The 21,511-nt window shown below is 41.9% G+C and overlaps 1 protein-coding gene across 1 annotated transcript in view; it reads right to left on the bottom strand.

Annotated features, from left to right (window-relative positions):
* Positions 1 to 1,965: 1,965 nt before the first annotated feature.
* Positions 1,966 to 21,511, bottom strand: part of hmga2 (high mobility group AT-hook 2) — a 30,824-nt gene continuing 11,278 nt past the window's right edge. The window contains exons 4-5 of the mRNA XM_053862301.1: positions 6,205 to 6,237; positions 1,966 to 2,013 (exon numbers count right to left, since the gene is read on the bottom strand). Coding sequence (XP_053718276.1) covers positions 1,966 to 2,013; positions 6,205 to 6,237 — 81 coding nt within the window. The remainder of the gene's footprint in view (positions 2,014 to 6,204; positions 6,238 to 21,511) is intronic.

The raw sequence follows: 21,511 nt of genomic DNA, 5'->3' as shown, positions 1-21,511 counted from the left end.
TAAGTGACAATTAAAAATAAGGAAATACCTATTTAATTGTAAGAAATTAAACATTAAATCTAAATTACTTCTACTTATTTTGCCATTAATACGGTATAACTATTTTCTTCTGTTAATTCCCCTGATGGGGTCACTGGTGGGGCTAACCCAGCCACAAAAGCTAAGTGGAGGGGGACACACACTCTCTCACCACTACAGATTAACAAACTGCAAACAAACACAACATATTTTGACACATCCTTATCACTGATTTCCGCCATGTAAGACAAAGCAGTGAGTTGAATATCGACTTTTTTCCATTCTTTCATGTGTGCATTTCAAACACAGGTGGATTTCCCCCACATTTAACTGCAGTAAATATTTGAGCACCTGAATGTCAACAGATTTGCTCTACTCATTGTGCTTCTTTGGAGATTCTGACTGAGTCAAACACAATGTTGCTTCCAACAACCTCACGTTAAAATACAGTATAAGGTTACAACACATCATCAAATAGCTGAACGCAAACTGCCTTCATGTGCTTCGCTTGGTGTGTGGGGCAGTGGCAGCGTGCATTTCATGAGCTGGAGGAATCAGAGGTAGTTTGAAATGGTGAGAAGATATTGCAAGTCATTAGACCAGAGAGTGACGGCGGAGAGCCGCGCTCCCCTACTGGAGTTACAGTGCGAGATGAGTCGTACAAATGCCACGCTGCCACTGATATCCGTCTGTCAAGTTTGTGTTTGTGTCGCTGAGGTAAAGAGTTTGTTCTTCTGTTTGTTTCGTTCTTGAGGTTTTAGTTTTTGCGAGGCAGATTGAGTTGGTGGTTTCTCTTTGCAGTGTGACATCGCGAATGTTGTTTTAAAGCTGAGTCGTACAAACACATGATACTTTTGTACACAAGCTTGTTAATGCGGGGCGTGAATGGTTTACAGTAGTCAGTTTGGTTGTGTGTGTTGTCTGGTGGAGAGGTGTTTCTCCACCAAGAACAGGGAAAAAGAAGCTGGCGACTTTGCAAACTCACTTGGATTGAAAGCTTTTGTCGAAATTCAAGGCGTTTTTGCATAAAATTGGATTCAGAATCCCCTCATTTGGGGAGATCTTTAAATGGATTATCGAAAAAGATCATCAGGGAGCACTTATTAACTCAACACCTATCTGTCATAGAATTTGACTCAATATAGCCCCCAAATTTTGGATAATCCATCACTGTAGTGAGGAATAGCCTGAGCCATAGTACTGTAGTCGATGCTAGTGTTCCCAAATCCGACTATACTGTAGGTATATATTAGTATTTGTCTTGCTGCTTTCAGATACAACCTCAGAGTTTATTAAATACTCCATATTTAAACGCAGGTGTCGTCAAAATACGCCCTTACTTAGCACCATCAGGTGACAAAATTTGGATTTTGAAATGAAGTATATCATTACAATTTGAAACGGTTAATAACAAATATGAGGTAATAAATTAGACTGTGGTCCACATGTTTATATCTGCACAATGCGATTTAGAATTCGAGGATGTCAACTAAGCAATTTAAACCTGCATTCTTCAGATGAGCTGAATTTTAATGTTCTGTAATGTGCTATGAAGATTTGAAGTATTCCTGAACAGCAATGTTCCTCATTGAACTGAGTGAGATCACAGGTCGAGGTCGATGTGTGTGGTGAGAAAGACGGTCCTGAGGAATCTCCCTGTGCTTGGTGGTCTTGCACCAGTGTGGATCTGGACTGAGCTTGTTTAGGTGTTTTTTAGAGCCAACACTAAGACTTTTCCATGATTGTTAAGTGAAGGTGACATTATCGTCTCAGCATTCGATTCGTGTGGCTGCACCCCATGACAAACTGAAAAAAAAAAAAATCTTGGGATGAAATGAAATCCAAGTGGAAGTGTTTTTTCTTTTTTTTTTTAAAGTGGTCAAGACAGTCTTTTCCCTTTGAAAGACCTGACAGCTGAATGAGGTAGAGGTTTCACGGTGTAGAAGCTTAATCCTCCTCTGGGGACTCGCCGGCCTCTTCTTCCTCTTCTTCTTCCTGAGGTCAGGAAAAAAAACAGTCGGTTAAACTAGTAAGACACAGAAATTCCCTTTTCACAGCAGAGTAGCCCGAAGAGCTGATGGATGTTTGTGTGTTTAACCAGCTTGGTTCAATGAAGCGGCTCCCTGACCAGGTACCAAGTCTTGAATGATTAACCAGAGCTGGGAATGGCGGCGCGTCTGTGTTGCTGCTGTATGTTGCTGTACGTTTGCTGCTCTCCTATATATATATATATATATAGCAGCAGACTCTCTGGAACTTAATCTACAGTAGCATCTTGGCTCTTGTAAGAGGGAACACGAGTAAGCACAAATTCATTTAAATGAATTCATGCAAACCTACGGTATATGTTTAACTCATGGACTGATAAACTGATTGTGCCAAACAGCAAAGCCACCGTGCCACACTTGAAATAGAATTGATTTCTATTTTTTGAGCTGATCATTCATACAGGAAGTCAGTCGACAAAAGTACTTCCAGATAATGCACCATCCGAAGACATTGAATCGTGTTTAAACTTAAACAATACGCATAACCGCATGTGCTGGACAGACAGGCGACATGTTTGACGATGACAGATTGTTGGCGACAGGTAAAATTGAGAAGAGGAAGTCAACTAATAGGGGGCAAAGATGTGATAGATGAGGACATGAGGAGGTGTGGTGAGGGCGGACGATCAAGCTATGTGAAGGTGGAGGAGGCACAGCACCCGTGATGGGGAATGACAGGAGAGCAACAGTTCCAACATTTAAAAAAAACCAAAAAAAACAAACGGTGAATTGAAAAGAATTATATCTGAATCATTTATTATATCTTGTTTAGTTGCAGTTAAGCAGAGTGAATTGTGTTCAATCATTTATTAATTCAAACTATTCTGTTCATAAAATCTTAAAGTTACATTTAGAAATGATAAAAAAAAGTGAGAATTTGCGACTAAACAATATTAACAGTTTGAATCTGTTGACAGCCTTCATAATTTATTTTAGCATGGTAGCTAGCGTATCCCACCATCACGCTCTGGACCATCCAGGGACAGACTGAAGGGATAAAACATTACAAGTGGGGGATATTTGCCTTAGCAAATCACCTCACCAATCTAGACATGAACTCAATTGTCAGTTAATATTATTGTTTCAAGTTCATTCAATTTCATTCACAATTTTATGCATACATTATGGAGAGAAAAAAAAAAAATATATATATATATCAAAATATCAATTTAAAAATAAGTGTATTCTGTTAAGTCAGTGTCGACACATTTCTCTTAATATTTTTTTATCTTTATAATTTACAAGCGCAGGTGCTTGTTTTCCGAATCATGGAATGATCGGGGAGGAAAACCAGAGGAGGTGGAGAAAAAGAAGGGAAAAAAAACACTGCTTTCTTCTCAGATGAAATGGATTTCATTTTCCACATGGCTTCATTTTATCCTAACTGACACAATTTATAACCTTCTTCCTTTCCCAGGCCGCGGCGGTGCACCCATTCAGTGGCCGTAGCCCACTGCACTCTGAAGCTCCTGCTCCATTCATTAGTGCTCGCAGACTTGAGCCTTGAAGGGTCTGCTTAAATGCTACCATGTGTGACAAGGGCAAATGAGAGCAGGGGAGGGGAAGAAAGGTGCGGGTGGTGCAACAACAAAAGAGGCTTTAATCATTCTGCCCCCCCCACCTCCCAACCACCAGTCCACATGCACACCCACTCACCACCAATAGAAATGGACAGAGGTGTCCACGACAAAATACTGCAGTTCAGTAAAACCAAGACCAAAATGCATTTAGTATTTTCAGACACAACTGCATTCACTTTGCATCATACACTCATAGTGGGGCTGGACGGGCTACCAGAGGTCCCATATGACCACTTCAGTGACCATCATGACATCCCTCTATCCATCAACTTTAGTTCCCTTTGCTTTCAATCGGTAACTACCCAGTTTTCTGAGCTCATCCAAGGTCTTGTTGAGGGGGCAGCAGGTGAAGTAAAGAGGTCCAGGCTTCCCTCTCAAGAAAGAAACTCCTCCATCAGGGGGATTCAGAGATGTTACCCAGACAACCAACAGACATAATTCCTCCAGTGTGCCTTCCTCTCGGCTGAGCCCAGAACACATCCCCAAAGACACCTCCAGACAAGCCGTCTCAGGTGCCTTCACTTGATCACTCCTAAATGTCACAAATGAATCATGAAACTTCTACTTTATAGGTTTTCAGTCTTGTTAGGTTGAACTTCCGCTTGGGTCCTGTACCCGCCGCGCCCCATGTGCTGGAATGAAGGGCTGACTTTTGGTACCGACAGTGTCGAGGCTGAGATAAAGCAGCCTATCAAAGTGGGAGACCTAAATGGCATTTTTATAGTTTGGCGGGCCTCGGCGGGCCTCACAGCACCTCCCCACTACTTCAGTCCTGTTCCCACACAGCTACAAATCAAAGTCGAGTTATGCATTCACACCAAAAAGTGGCCTGTACCAGCAAACACAGGGAGGCAGGCGGATTCCTGGAGGGTGAGGGCATGCTGACGGGGAAGGAGGTGGGGGTCCTGTGTCGTTTTTCACTCGCTTATTGCCATTCTGCTTTCATTCTCTCTCCTAATGCACTGACTAGCGCCATAAACTGCAACTGAAACAGATGTCGAGACACCGCCCAGCATTTGGGGCCTTGTTAGAGACCTTATCTAAGTATACTCATCTCTGTTTTGGGGACAAAAGTTGGCATTTACCCGACTCATTTTCAACAAAGGGGCAGATGTTTCACTTCTCGCATTTTACTGAGTCACTGAAAACTGATCCCCCAGACTGATGTGCGATACCTAAAGAACGGTGATGTGACGGCTAAGTTTGGACTTTAAAAATGCATATGAACATCTGAGTCCAACTACTGGAGAGAAATGTGAATTTCTAAGTCGAACTATACGACCTGGATAATGATCCGGTTAATAGCTGGACTAAGCTAGCATGTAGCCCAGTAGCTCGTCTTTGACCAGACTGGGTGATGTGCGACTGCGCGACCTTCAGCTACACAGAGGAAGTAAACAAACTCTTAGACTTATCGTGGTCTAATGATGTCTAACATCCTTCTTTACAATCAAGGAGTCATGTGTGTAACCTGACTCAGCATGTGTGTTCCTCGGTCTTAGACGACATCTGTGGTGAACACATAAGAAACCAGCTCGGTTTTGTAACTTGCAACGACGATGACAGGCAGATGTACAGATTTGTCTTCAACTTCCTTCATCGAGGTCATTTTGATTGTTAGTCCTCAGAAGCAGGTAAGAAGATGTGATTTGTTGGTTTTTAAGAGACGACATCACCACCACATTAGCAACCGTTAGCATGTTGCTAAGTTAGTAGAGGCTTGTGACAGTTATCAGAAGCGCGACTCTGAACTTCAGGTACTCCACATCTATCATCTGTGAATACATGGACAATACAATATCAGGAATATTTAATTTTATTCAGAAACGAAAAGAAAAGTTTATTCCCAAAACCTGCTAGAGGAAGCGTGTTTGACGCTGTTGAACCGTCGCTCAGACGCACGGATTCTGGAGCTCTGCAGTTAAACTAGTCAGCGCGATCACTGTCTACAATATAACACTCTTGCTACAGTGCCAGTCAACTTCGACTGCTCTTCCTCTACAGCCATAGGAACCGGAAAGAGCTCCTGGTGCCACCCCTTGTCACGGAGGTGCATTACTCAATACAGTAATTCGACTGATCTCCACTGCATGTAAACCAGGAGAACATGATGCCATTGGGCGTGACGGCTTTATCGAGCTGTTGCATTAGTCAGGCTACTCTCTGCATGTAACCGCAGTCACTGACACAAGCTGTTTTGCTTATATGTTGGGTTTTAACACACCCAGAACTCTAGCATTGCTATCATAGGCTAATTTCCGTCACGTTAAACTAGCACGTCATTCACAAACACCACATTGTGTCAGTCTCAATGGTGGGCAGCCATCACGAGTGTCGGGTGCAAGATTGATCGTAAGGCTTCCAGGTAGGTCGAACCTTTTGTTCAGTCTCCTGAAAAGTGATTGGAACTGAAATGCATTCTTTGTTGAAAACTCAACTCAAATCTGCACTGGATCATTTGCTGCACAGCTCATTTCTATTGGGTTTCTCCAATAAATGGACCTCTGCAGTGCATTGATGGTGAGTCACTGTGAAACTGAACAATAACAATGTCTTACCTGAGCAGGCTTTTTCTGGACAACTTGCTGTGGCTGCAATAGAAAAGGAGAAATTAGTCTTTGTAAAATGTATTTGATGCACAAGGCAGGTTGAGACCCTAACAAGACATGCAGAAAGACAAAGAAGAAAGGAGCAAATCTAGCACCATTACAAAAGATGTTCAGTCGATATGGAGTGCTGTCTCTCATTTCCCTCTTAGAGCCAAGTCCATGTATTTAGGAAGGATGTAGGGTGAGAACAGGCGGCATTTTAGCGACAAGGGGGCTGTGGCTGATGACAATGTAGCGCATACAGCTGCCTCTTCTACGTGGTCGTGTTACATTAAGATGGCAAGAAAGCATCATGTGGATCACGCTCAATCTAAATACACCTAACGGAAACATTGAGATCTGCTTATCGGCTCAAAGAGGCACAAGTTGATATCGGGTATCAAACCCTATTAAAATCCCTTGAAATGGAAAGAGCAAAATACTCATCCTTGGCTCTGAAATTACACCATTGTGGGGCATTGGAAGGTGCGAACGATATTAATAAACCTCGGGATTGTGCTGGATTGGAAGCAACTGCACAGGAAGTGACCCTGGACTAGTGCGGGACAGCTGAGCACTCCAACAGCCTGAAGAATGCAAAGAGGAAAAAGTTGAAGTCTTGGGTGCATCTAAGCCCGACCAGCTGCCGGTCCTAAGAAGGATGCACCAGGTCCCTAACCCCCAGCACACACACAAGATCAGTGCAAACAGCTGGTGGACTTATGTGCCAACTCTGAATAGAATGCCAACGGGCTCAAGTGCAGTAATGAAGTCCATGTCAACACCGGGTGGGTCCTACACCAGGAATGCAAGGAAAAAAAGTTGGCAAGACATGACTGGTAGATGGCCAACTCTTTCCCGAGATGGCTGTCCATTCCAAAAACTCACTCAAGAAATCTGCTGTCTATGTATGACTAGCGTCGTACCCTGCTGTCTTGCTGCCCCATCTTAAATGACCTCAACCACGGTTGCGGAAATCAACTTCCACTTGTTCAGGCTGTCAGACTCCAATGGGTAGTCTCAGTCACAGCATGTGCGTTGGCTGGGATGGCGAGGGGGGAATGATGGCCAAAAATAAATGTCTTTACTTTTCATTTATGGTGACTTAAAGAATCACAAGGGGAGCCAGTGTGTTACCCTAATGGTCGAGTTTTGTTGCTCTAAAAATGGCAGTAGGAATAGCTGTGTTCCATCAGGTCGAGTAGTTTCACTATTTGTGATTTTATAAACAGCTCACTCGTGTGCTCTCTTTAATCTACTGTGTGTACAATTCTTAGAGCTTGTCTCTGTTGAAGGAAGATAAGACATGACTCCATACCGTCACACAGTAGCTCAAGCACAGTAAAATAAGAGTCTTCATTTAGGTATCATTTGCTTTTACTCATCTTAGCAAGAGGTTTTTTTTTTGCGAATATCAATCTGATATTCTGGGGTTTTGTCGAGACGTTGTGTAGATTTTGATGTTGACAAGACTACAGATATATTTCCTCTATGTTCAGTGACAATTAGTTTCAAACCATTCTCTCAATTACAACATTATTCAAGGTTAATGGAGACTCTAAGCTCAGTGTGTGCGCGTATTTGAGTGGTGGTCTGAGTTTGTCCGCTACAAAAAATTTCTATCTCGACAGGCTTAAAGTGTCAATAGTCAGAAGGGCACCAGCCACAGTGTCTTCATAAAATCATGTCAGAAAAGTCCTCCTGCACCCGATGTTAGGTGTATTCCTTTTGAAATGTCGCCAGCACATCTAAAAACTCCATTTTTCAGGGTGTATTTGCAAACCAAACATGACTTTATTCTTCTTGGTTCTTTAGGATTGCCTTCTTTATGGATTATCGTGTTGTTACTTACACATCTCATGCACGTCTTTTAGCTTCAGTGACTCTTTACCCCCCAAAATAGTCTCTGTATAATCTGTGGCTGTATCAATTTTGAGTTGAACCTAATCATAATCCAGAACTTGCCATTGATGAAGTCACGTTTTTAGATACAAGACAGCGAATAGTGCAGCAGCACTTTAGCGGAGGGGTTTTCCCACTTCCACGTTCGGAATCATCAGCGCTTAAGAGGGAGCCCTTCTATAAAGCTCTACTTGTGGTGCATCTGGTACCGAGTATTTGAAAACAACCATCAGTGAAACTCAATCCCTGTTAGCACTGAACAACATCTCTCTCTCTCTCTCTCTCTGACCAACGACCGCGGGTTTCTCTCCACGACACAAAAGGGAAATCTCGGCATTTTGATGTTGCCTGGTTCTGACACTATGAATCACTGGTGGGCCCCAGCAGCTGCTCAGTCTTACAAGTGATTTGGAGGGCAGCCTGAGAAACAGCGCAAACAGCATCGAAAGGTATGCAAGGTAGAGTATTGCTTAAAGAAGAACGGCGGTTTACCCCCCTCAAGGATGAAACCCAATCTATCTAGTACTCCAAGAATGCAGGGCTCCAGGGTCTCAGCACCGCAACCACCCAGCAGACTTCCTTTGATCAAAGAGGGAAAAAAATGCCTTCGCTGTGCCGGGAACCCTGCACACCATTCACAAAAGCACAGGGCGCACTATGTCCACTACCATGTTAGAATTACAGCTATGACATTCAGTGCAACAAACAACACAGACCAACAAACTGTGCATGTTTGAGCTTAAGTAAACAAACCTCCGCAGTGTGTGATGCATCAGATTTACTATACAATGTGCCACTTCACACTCAGAGATCTTGATCGGTCATGAATTACATAACTGGGAGCTTCAACTGCAATGCAAACTCAGTGTCACACAAACAGCTCTGGTGGGAAAATGAAGGTATAACAGCTCTTGATCACCTTTATCATACCTTCTGTAAGTAACTGTGTAGTATTCATGAATCACAGAAATGAAAGTGTAATTACTATTCAATGTTACTGCAACTTCAGTTTTAATCACTCATATTGCTGTTAATTTGATGTTGAATTAGCTGTTTCAATTCTTGTTGTAATATTTCCTTATTCATTTAAATATTTTTTATAATCTATTATTGACGTCAAGTCTGTCTGTCATGTTATAAGGTGCATAAAATGCATATTAGAAAAGTTATTATCGCTAACATATAAAACTAATTATTAACTAAAACTGTATTTAACATAGACCTTCACTTAACGCACATATCTTTAAAAAAAAAATCTCAAATGTTCGGTTATCAGGTCAAAAAAAGGTTAACCTGCTTCCCTGCCTGTGTGACTGCATGTCAGCCTCGTTGTCTAATGTGTGTACATAGGTGTTTCCGCTCAGGCGTTCTTGCAGTCCGAGTGTTAATTATCTCATAAGATAGTCGCTGCTGTTTGTTCTGGTTAACAGTTACTGGACCCCCCTCCCAACCTTTGGACCACCTTTGAAGCGGCAGGTTTAATTTGAACAACTAACTTCAGCAATCCCTCCACAAACACACGTCTGCATGGATGAGGAGTCGGTAATGGGATATGCTTCGGATGAAACACCGCGTGGCGCAGGAGGCTGTTTAAAGCAGGAATGCTTCCCATTTAAAGAGTTAAAATTTAACAAGTTGGTCTAATAGAGAGCTCCAAGGAGGTGAAGGTTTGACTGGCCTGGCCGCCGAACACTTGGGAATGCAGTGTTGCTCGGGTAACTGTCAGCGTAGCTATAAACCAGTCCATAAGAGGGCGAGATAAGGAAGATGTGGCATTTGTCAAGAACTGAAATGCTCAAATTAAACAGCCATTGAAAGTTAAAATGTCTTGTTGTCATGGACCATTATTTAGCGACTAGAGAAAAGCAATTCTTAAGATACCAGTCATCAAGTTTCTTTTAGTTTTATGCCTATCTTGAATGACTGTCGCCCCGGGAACAAATATATTCCGTAAAACAGATCTTTTAAACATTCACTTCTTCAGTCTCGTGCATGAATGGGCAGTTCTCCGGTGTGGCGCTACGGTCAGGTTGGAAAAGAACACTATGTTCTTTCCTGGATTTAGGGTGTGTCTTGAAGGCTGTCTGTTTTTATTTGATAAATTAAGCTAAGAGGTTCCCAGGCCAGTTATCTGAGAGGTCAGTGAGGCTAAAGTTGCCTTGTTTGGGGAGAGAAAAGTCATCGCTTTAATGGGGTGGTGCAATCCAAGCACTGTCCTCAGACTCCAACCCCAAGACGGCCAAATCATCATCATTCACTGGAACCTGTCGGGCCACCCAACTGCTCCGGCCTCCCAGCAGCCATCATGTCGAATAAAGATCATATGTTTTGGTACCTGGGGTGCAGCATTCCTTGAGGGAAGTTGCTCTTCTCTCATCCTGCCCACTGCTCAACACTCAACCTTTGCTCACCCCGTCAGAGTTATGAATTGCACCTATCAGGACGCGACTAAACCCAGCGATTAGGGGGAATTCGCCGAAGGGCCCTTTGTAGAGGAGAAAACTGTCTGTCGTTGCTAGGAATGTGGAAAATTCCAAGCAGACAAGCTGCCTTTTGTTGGGTGGGATTTTTTTTGGGGGGGGGGGGATTCTAGCGGGGCGGGGGTGTTCTGAAAGGAAAGAAAGGCACAGACAAATTGGACTGGCTCCATTTAGGAGCCTCCACTGTTTGAAGTGAAATCTGTTCCCAGAGAGTTCCCCACCAAGAGTGGACCAAACTTCAGGGAAAAATGTAACCTTCAGTTTTTTTTTTTTGACATAGCAGTTTAGAGAAAAGTAATTCAAAACACAAAAGTTAAATTTAACAATTGGTACATCTAACCGTCGCTAGCTGAAAAAAAATCATCATTTTTGAATGAACTAGTTAGTTCAGGAAAAAATACTATAAGGGCAAACTGTTGATGAGCTTTTACCCTAAATTCTAGAACGCTGGTTAACTACTATACTTTTATACCCAATGAATTCAAATAAAGCAGTTCATTTTCGTATTAAACGCCTTTATTTACAACTTATTTTCTGTGAGTTTAAACAGGAAGCCTGGTACACAGCTCTTCCTTGCTTCAGCGGTAACTGGCAGATGTTGTGGATTAACCTGCCGTGCCTCACTTCCTGCCTCATAATAGTTGCAGCAGAAATACCCTAATGACATAAATGCCCATATCTATTTAAGGAACTTGAAAAAGGCGCATTGTGAAAGGGAAAGAACAAAATCCAGCGCTGGGACAACAGCTGTGAAGCTTCCTGTGTAAAACAAACAGTGACTAAGGGGGGGTCCCCTCTAAGTGCGCTGCTTCTGAATCGCCAATATAAATGCTTATTTTTAGATCATGTCAAGGGACTTTCCTATTTCCTCCCAAATACCTGTTCAGGGAGTCATGCACGGGATGACTTTTCTTCTTTTTTTTTTGGCAGGAGTTAAAGTCAGATTGTGTGTTATGACTGAGCATGGCGTCTGCTATAGTGATGACCTTAAATTCCTCTCTGGGGATTTCCAAAGCCTGATAATTCCCGTGGATTTATTCATCCTGCCGATATGGCTCCATTCAGACAACAGTAAAATAGCAGTCATTCATTAAGAGGAAAGCAGGGCGCGTAATTTTTATACTTTTACATCTGCGGCTGAGAACTTTCAAGGAAATCATAAATATAGTGCTGGGTCCCGGCATGTCTTATCATTCAAGGCTGTTGTAGCGGGCTGGACTTCCTCAGATGTAAATTATAATCATGATTTTGAGGCAAAACACCTGTGGCAAACCAGTCCGTGGAGTCATTTACAGTTAAACCAATCTTTCTCCTTGTGATGTCCCCGTATATCAACCTAAACCCTTTTTTTTGCACTTCCGCCTCCAAAGAAAAAACCCTAGATCGGCACCTCTGACATTTAATTTAATGTTGTATACAAATATTGATCTATACTTGTTGTAGCCCCCTGCACTTCTTCTGTCCTGTTCTGCTATTATGGTTTTGAAAAGATGCAATGAAATGTGTATTAATTGATGATATCCCTACATCAAGGCATGTCTCACAACTATTAAGCATCCCCTTTTTCTTTACCCTCTCACCCTGTGTGTGCTCCCGTCTACACGTCCCTTTATCTCGGTCCATTGCTCCGCATGACTGAACTCAAAGACTCTCACTTACCATCACTCCGACTACATATCCCATGATGCTCTGCAAGTCTGACTGTGCGATTTATAAGAGACATTTACATCAAAGAAGCTCAGACATTTTTATGTTTTAACGTTTTGGTCCCATAGCTCTGTCGTACCCTTGTTTTGGTTGTCAGGTTTTGGTGCTAGACGTAGAAAAGCAGTGGTCTGCACTCACTATGAGAAATGCGTTCTCTTTTCATTCATGAAGTCATCGGTCAGATGTGAGTGCAATAGTCTGTCTTTCCTCTGAGCATCAATGGGACTTGGCCTCCGGTGACCTGGTCAGTGGAGAACTGGTTGTACTTCCTTGGACCACTCAAGAGGGGTATTGAGTCCAGACAACACTGCTGAGGACTGAAGCTTTATGATGGAAAATATAAGGCTGAGATTCAACTGTAGTTTTTACAGGCATTGGCAGGGTAAAATTGAACTCTGTTGCGCATCCACGTGCAGCAGCTCATGGTGTTGCAGTTGAGGACTCAGAGTGAAATGATTAAACTCTTCCACAGGCTGCAGCAGGAAGAGGGGTGGGGGGCATAGGTGACCGGTGGAAATCCGCTGGAGAACTCCTCATGTGGAAGTCTCTTGTCTGCACAAACACCTCTGCTGGATGGAATCCGGCTACGCAGTCAAGCAGCGGTGGAAAAGTGGGGGTTGAGAATGTCGAAAATGAGGCAAAGTTACTGCCCACCCCTGACTTTTTTCAGTGTCTGGCTCTGATCTCAGGGGTCTCGCTTTCACTCCCTCTTACAAACAGCAGAAATAGCCTCGGGAAGCGACGCAGCGGAGCAGCACCACACTAAAAATAACCATGGCATATGCGCTCGGCAGTAGATCTACACTGACATGAATATTAAAACTATTGTCGGACAGAGAGTTAGAGCGCTACTTTGCATGTAACAAGTAGATCAACTCATCATTCGTTGAAGTAAGAATGAGAAGCCAACTGCTGAACTCTGACAGGCCATCACATTGTCCCTCGCTATAACACGGTTCACCTTTTCGCGGCTTTTTTAGTGCAGCTTTTTTATTCTTTTTTTTTAAACAGTGCATTGTGTTCTGCATCCTGATTGGCTAAGGGACTAGCCAACGTGAACAGTCTGCGCGCCTCCTCTCTGTACAGCTAGCCAAATTTACGTTTGCAAATTTACTCCACGATAAAACCCACAATGTCAACGAAACGTTCTTCACCAGCAAAGGCACCTGAGGACACGCCCAAAAGGAAGAGAAAGATGCTAAATATCGCAGAAAATTTTAAACTTCTGGACATGAAGGAAGGTAGAAGCTATGCGGCTGTCGGGCGCCATTCATTACGTAATAAATGAATCTTTGGTTTGTTCCATAAAGAAGGAAGGAAATAACATAATAGGACGGCAGCAATAAGTTTTAACAAGGATGCAAAAATGGTTGTAACTGTTCGCAGGTAGTTCAGTATTGTATAATAACTGTAAAAAAATAAAGCTGACTACTTCACGGATTTCGCCTGTCACGGGTTCTTTTTGGAACGTAACCCCCATGATAGATGAGGGTTCACTGTATTATATATTGACAGTCTCTAAAGAAAGTCTGCTATCGCTTAGCCCTACCATCCGGACACCCATGCTGACAGCTGTGCACCTCCAAGATCCACAGAGAAAAACTACAGGGTAAAAATCAATCAAGGTTTTTTGACATTATAATGTTGAATAAATGGATTGTTTAGATGGAATGAAATCAAATAGAGATTAATAATAATTCTCCGTAGCAATGACAATATGAATTTGGTATTGTAACTCAATCATTTTGATTTCTCCAGAGCCTCCAGCGCCTGCAAACATTTGGTAGTGATACTCCATGTGTCTGTCCAAATGCAGGGTTTGCTGCAGCGCGATGTGATTCAGGAGACCATCTTGACAAAAACTGCTCCCCGCCTTGACTACATCCTCCCAAAAAACAAACAAAAAAAGTCAAATCGGCACTGATGAATAGTGGCACCCCATTCGCGGGTCAACACTGCGCTAAAGCAGCTAAGTCATGTTGTCTATGTCACTGTTATTGGAGGTGAGCAGATGGGACAGTCTCACAAACAAGCAAACACAGGTAGAGTTCATGTTTGGGCATAGAATTAGACTGAGATGATTCAGACACCTGTAGAGTGGGTATGTTGGACAACTGTGTAGGAGACGGAGATACCCGGAAAAGGAGAAGTGGAACAAAACCAATGAGGTCCACGTATGTGGTGAGTGGTGATATGAAGAGCACAGGTGTGAATGGGGACGATGATCATGAGAGGTGGTAGAGGTGATGAGAAATAAACTTTCTGAGCTCAGCGTCTCAGAGTAAAGAGTACTACTGTATGTATCCGATGAATTTTTAACAATTCATAGCTGGACAAGTTCGTCTAACTAGGATGTTGAACAAGGCATTTGTTGGTTAGAGCAACCTATGCTTTCCAATATGGATTAAATGCTCTTAAAATATACTTGTAAATTATACATGAAAAACGCCAAAAGCCGTGTCCTACTGTCTTCATTCTAAAAATACAAACGTTCTCCTCAAGGCTTTGTAGCGCCAAAGAATGCGGTGTGTTTTAAATTAACGCTAATGTTTGGAATGAACAGGAACCGAATCAGCCAAACCACAAAGTCCTGCAACTTTATCTCCCGCACATTACGCTCATGCAGTTTGCATTTGCCCAGTGTATTTTTCAGAACACGTCATGCATTCTCCGGCATCTCCTAATGAAATGAGCGTCTGTCTAGCAGACATTAAAATTTCTGTTTCCGTCGCGTTGAGTTGATTGAAGTTACTCTGTGTATAAAAAAAAAATAAGGGAAACAGATATGTGCTGTTGTTTACAAAGGATCCCGTGTATGAATTGAAAGCCTTCTACTTTAATGGGCACATACCTGTGAGCACAGACTGTTTAGGTAAAAACATTTACAAGTTCGCCAAATTCAATTTACCGAAGATATGCTTAAAGATTTTTTTCATCTACCACGTGGGCAGCATCGGCTCCTTTGTCTTATCACCTTATCGGAGACATTGTGCAAAGTAAAATGTGAGCGTTCAAATGAACCTCTGAGCTCCGTCAGATCAGAACTATAAGACACACATTACCCGTACAGCCATGACTGAAGTGGAAGGACCCAGCTAATACCCAAAAAGAGCTGAACTTTTTGTTTTAGGTATATGAGGGCTTTGCGTTGTGGCTCAACTCATTCACTGTAGAATCAGCACGCACAAGCAAACTCTCTTCTGCTGCCACTACAACACCTCACTGAGGTTTACTGATCAAGTTTCTACGGGTATCAATAGTTTGTCAGCAGCTGATCTGAGCCACATACGTGAGTGTTTTTATTTTTTTTTAAGTAGCAGGCAAAAAAAAAAACGAGTACAAGCTTTCAATGAAGCGATGACTTGGCGCTAATACACAGGATTTGATCGTAATCTTCTTATGAACCACTAGATATCGCTCTACTGCAACCTACTTACTCCATTACTTCCACAGACTGGTCTTGCGAGTTCCAGCATCTCGAGTCCAAATTTGTACATATTTCCTTTGAAAGATCATAAATGACTTTTTCAACTTTCACATCTTTGGAACCGACCTCTGCACAGTGAGACCGGACCGAGTGTTTGTGACTTTGGTTTTGAGTTTCTCGCTATGGCATGCGCACAAGCGGGGTCCAGCTCACCGCAGGTCTGATTCAACCACTGACTCGATCTGCCAGATGATTCGCTGCCAAGAATCCGTAGACGCCAAGTTCAATATTTTCTGTATGAACCATTCCAGGGCTATAAAAAGCTTTTTAACATCTGACACTGATCACAACAGCACAATTACCCCTTGCCTCACACATGCAGGTCTAGAAAGGCAGAACTTCTCACATAGTTTTGAGGGTTCTCCTGGGCTACACACTTTTCAAAGCTGCTGGACAAACTCCTAATAGTGCCACTCATCACCTCAAGGAGACTTTCTTTCTTCCCTCTTGATTCGAAAGCTTGGCACCTGCCTTCAGCGTGTGAGACCTTCAGCCAAGACGGTATGAGATGGCAGGACTGCATGGCCTCAACTCACTCGCCACAGCACTTGTGATTCCTTTCACTTAGTCATTTCCGCTGGTTTAAGAGAGGTGAGTAATAGTCTCACATTGGTCTCTCTTTAAACCAAAGAGGGTCTGAATGGGCAGAAACAGCAGAGATAGATGGGCATGAGTGTGGCCTGGGTGTCACAGCGGAGCAGCCCACACAAAGAGGCGACTGTGTCGAAGGCCTCCCATCCCTCGTTGTCAGGAACTGACTAGCCAGGAGAGAAGGAAGCCAAATAGGTGGACGACGAGGAATATTCTTAATTCTGTCATCATTTTTACAGCAATTGAAAACCAACCAATAATACAAATGCACTCGAGAAAGAAGCGACTCTTCTAAAGCTTAAGTCTCAGCCCTTTGACTCCTTTAAGTCATCTCAACCATAACCACTTCAAACTGAATTTATTCAAGAACAAATTAGTTATAGAGCCTGGACAGATCTTAGGAACACACGTTGCTATTCAAATTATTGTTATTAATACTGTATTATATCAGCTACACAACTTGCAATGAGACTCAACGCTAACCAGTGTTTACGTTTGGAGTAATTACAAGATAATGTAAGGTTGTACATTAGAGTGGGGAAGGAAAACCACCAACAATAAACTGCTTATTCACATGTACCAGCAAAATATTGGCCTACAGTGAATCATAATGAAGCACCCATTAGCATGTTGTTAAACTAGACCATATTTTGCCGTGGAACATAAAGTTCACTCTAAACAACATCATAATTAAATAATAATAAGTGTTACCAAATGTAAGGCTGCAGAAATACACAATTTCTTCCTGGATAATAAAACTAACCGAACCCAAAGTACATGTTCTGTCTAGCTAGCATTTTAGGCTGCTTTGGAAATATGAGCAACTACAGTTTATCATATAAATACTACTATTTTAGTATGCAACAGTCATATAAAATGTATTATCAATAATAATACAGTTATCTAGTTAATAAGTTATCTATACAGTCCTCAAAGTATTTGTGGCACTTAGCCAGAGTTTTGCCAGTTTTTTTCAGAACTGTGAAACAAGAATTTGCTTTTTTTTTTTTACTTCTCTTTACTCTTATTTTGAATGTTTTTGTAACAAGCAGCAATAATGGACTATTTATTATGATAATCCAGAGAAGCAGACAAAAGATAACACAATTTAAAATTCAAACCAGTGGAGACTTTTTGTCATCAACAGGTAAGAGAAATGTTCCACAACAACACAATCATCAGTTTGGATGTGCACAGACACTCTGAGCGCTGCTCCACACCAGCCCTTTTCTGATGAATAACAAAAGGAAAAAAAACCATCTTCAATACCTTGCAAATGTGTTTTGGTATCTCAGTGTGCGCTGCCTTTCAGAGTATTGATATGTTCTTTTTGGATTGCCATGAATGTTATTTGGTTGTGAAAAACCACACTAGGTGCCCTTCTCATTTCCAGCCAGATATTTCGTATTAGCTCATAGCAAAATGTAAAATCCAAAAGACTTAATGCCAGAAGTGAACTTGCAACCTATAGCTTCAGGGGTAAGGGCACTGATCAGTATCCCACTATAAAATTACACCTAAATCTTCTCTGAAGTTTTGATGAAGCTGCAATGAATAATATTCTTGTCGCAATAGACACATTAAAGTTGAATATTTGCGCGATTCAACTGCAGTTTGTGTCTTATAATGGTAGTATAACATTTTACAACATTTGTAAGTCAAAACAAACCAAAACAACCCAACAATATTTTTTTAGCAATGGCTGCCCTTTTTTTCTGGCAAGAGCACCAGCCCCCCAAAATCCGTGCACATGCCTGGTTTGTTTATTGAAATTCTGATTTAAAATCAGTTTGGTGAAACTGGTCAGTGATCTATACATCTGTTTTCACTCATATCCTGCAGTTAAATGAGGCCCATCAATACATCAGAGAGTGAAATGACTTCTTTGTAATATCTGAATCAAAGAACAGCTATGAGACATGGACAAAAAGCTTCTTCAAAAGATAATCATCAATGGCTATACAGATTCTCAAACATAACATAACTCTCTTAATGTAACACTTCTGAATGTGATTTCAAAATTACCCAAAGCTGAGTGAGTTTCACTCACAGTTCAGTCCATGGTAAGAATCTGTGCTTTCTGCTCAGGGCTTTATCAAGGTTGAGTATTCGATACACAGCTACAGATTATTATCAATATCGATTTACATGCCCTGATTTGTACACGCCATCTTCAGCGTTGCAAACAAGGCCAGTGTCAGTTCCGCTCCTCTGCAGTTGTTTGTCAGGTTGCCCACTCACCATCTCTTCCTATTTAAATGTGTTCTGCTCCGTTTGTTTCTCGTGCTTTTATTTTGTTGTTTCCTATCTGGTTCTGTGTTTCCTTTTCCTTTGTTTCCTCCAGATTTCCGAGCGACACAGCTGGCAGTCATCAGATAGTCAAGCTTTCCTGGATTTCAACACCTCGGCGGCAACTGGTGTCGCCAGAGGGTTGCTTCGCGTCCTGGCGGTAAACTCCTTTGTCACTCAGTTCTCTCGTGCTCCTGTATATCTAAATTCTGTGCGTGCTTGATGTTTTAACTCTCGTTCCTTCATTTTCTGTTAATCGCTTCTTGCTGTTCGTGTGAGTGTTCTTCTTTAAACTCACCTTTTCTGTTATTTGGGCCTAGTGAGTAAACCCTGAGTGTGTTTTCCATTGTCCCCCTTAGTCAGGTTTAATCTCATTTGCCTGTTTTCTGTTTCAGGTTTTTTCCTTGTCCTTGTTCATGTTCCTCACTCCGCGTTTCGGTGTTGACACCCTTGGTTCATCGTCCCTGTTCGTCTCTTTCTTTACATAATTTTGTGAATAACTTGTTAAAACTACCCTCGCTCTCCCAAGTCTTCTGTCAGCCCTCAACAATCCAGCAATTGAGTCTGATCTCCTTGAAGAGCCATGACAATGAAGTATAAATCATGCATGCTCACGGGCTAGCAACAGGAAGTTGCCTATTTAAATCCACAGTACTTGGTGCCATAACCTTCCTTTCAATGATTGAAAATGGATAGAGTGAGAACAGAATAGAGCAGACGGTTGTTTTGAACAGGGGTGAGCAGACGTAGTTCAAGAAAATATTTAAAAAATATATCACTTCTTTCTGTATTGAAGTTCCAATAAGAAACTGGTGTAGTGTCCAAAGGTGACTCTTCACTAGAATGTCAACACCAGTGGAAGTACTAGATTGGCAGAGCCATGTCACCATCAGTGGGTGATGTAGGACCACAGTGTATTATTGGTACGTTGCCATCTACCAATGGTGCAAAAGGAATGCTGATGGACAATGTGCATTTTTATTTTTTCCATTTCTTTGGATTCCTACTGAACTACAAGGACAATAAAGCATCCTTGAATCACAAAGTTACCATATCCACCTAAACGGCCAAGTACAATTTTCTCTTTTCTGATTTTATTTTTGTTTAAATGTGTGTACATAGTGTGGCTGCTGATGTGTTGTAGTGTGGGGTCAACGTCATCTGGTACTTACTCCCAAAGCATAAGGGTGGACTTTCAGAAAAGTGAAAGGAAGAGAGTAAGGTGACTCAGCACCCCCCTGTGCCACTCGCTCTGTATTGGGACTCATTTTATGTACACGGAGAGAGAGTCAGTAGTACCATGGCCATGTATCTATTCTTGGGTTTGACAACTAACTGTTGATAAATGAGTGGTTCAACTGCTTAAAAAACAACAACAAGCCATTCCGAGACCTGTTTCCATATCAGCAATTCTAATTCCCACTTATGTCAGTACAACTTCCCTGTTGTTCCCCAACAACAGGGAAGTGCTTCTAACAGCAAATGTCCAGGATACCAATGTGTTACTGTAACACCGCTGCAAACAGAGGATAAAGACTTTCGCTTGCCAGCAGGAACCAGCGCATAAAATCTAATGGACCAAAGCCATTTGGCAGCAGAAAAGGGGAAGTGAGCCGATGAATGCAATCTATTGGCAAGCAGCGAATCCCCCGCCCCTTAACTTTTACTAGCAGAGGAAGCTGGTCATCTTGGCAGAGGGGTTCGTATCTGTATCAACACCTGCGCACACAAGACAGTAGCTGCAGCCAAACAGTGCTGGAGCAGGAAGATCTGCTGATGAGGAACTGACCTTGGATCAGGCAATCTGATGAAACCCAAGCAGTTCCTGCCAGCTGTGCGTCGGTGGTACCATGCAGGAATCTTAATCGGTTACTCGTTGAACAGAAAACTACTATTTGTTTTTGGGGTGTTTTGGTAAATATTTTCATTCACCTTGGTGAGATCACACCACCAGAAGCAACAAGATGGTTCTGTCATAAGTTGTCAAGTTGTGCTGCTTATGGGTCCAATGAGAGCCATATAGGACATGGAATAGAGACCAGAGAGAGTAACTGCTACGTAAACACAGGAAAATCAAAACTGGATAAAAGAAACCTCTTGCTCCAGTCTGCTGTCTAATAAACTGCAAAACTCACCAAAAAAACGTATAAATAATAGTCATTAATCAATTTAGTATCAGTTTGTCTATGTAGTTTAGTGACACATTTTAAGAAGTATTAAAAATTATTACCATTCCAAACCAAAAGCTTTGTTTTGTTTTGTTTTGTTTTGTTTTGTTTTGTTTTGACAAAATCAACTTAGTATAAAACATGAGGATGAAATGTATAAAACGTGTTTTTTTATGTGTTGTCTTTTGCTAACTTGCAGGTCATGGTGGCACCTTCAGATTAAAAAAAAAAGTCCAGAGTCAACAAATCACTTACATTATTGCTTTTTACAACGAATGTAGTCACCGATTATGGCAAAAGTTTGTCAAAACCTAGTTTTAATTTCACTTTAATTTCAATACGCATATCCCCCCAGCAGGCATTTTCCTCAAAACCACAAAAATGTCAAGTTTTGACTTTAAAACAACTGCATGGTGTATTCCATGTTTAAAATGTGTTTGTGCAACTGAGAGGATCAACTTTCAACCAGACAAAATGGGAATTGTGTCATGTGCTTTGTGAGTTGCAAAACTACTAAGTGCACTTCCTCTATATGTTCAATGCACAAGCTAAAAATAAAATAGTGTGTTGATCTCAGTTCACCAGACAAACATGCTACAACTGAAGCAACTCAACGGGGCCTTTGCTTATCCATTTAACCCTGAATCAATCTG

Source organism: Synchiropus splendidus, chromosome 4 (assembly GCF_027744825.2).
Source record: "Synchiropus splendidus isolate RoL2022-P1 chromosome 4, RoL_Sspl_1.0, whole genome shotgun sequence".
Lineage (NCBI taxonomy): Eukaryota > Metazoa > Chordata > Actinopteri > Syngnathiformes > Callionymidae > Synchiropus > Synchiropus splendidus.
The sequence above is the reverse complement of the archived record's forward strand: the minus strand, read 5'-3'. Positions and strand labels throughout refer to the sequence as shown.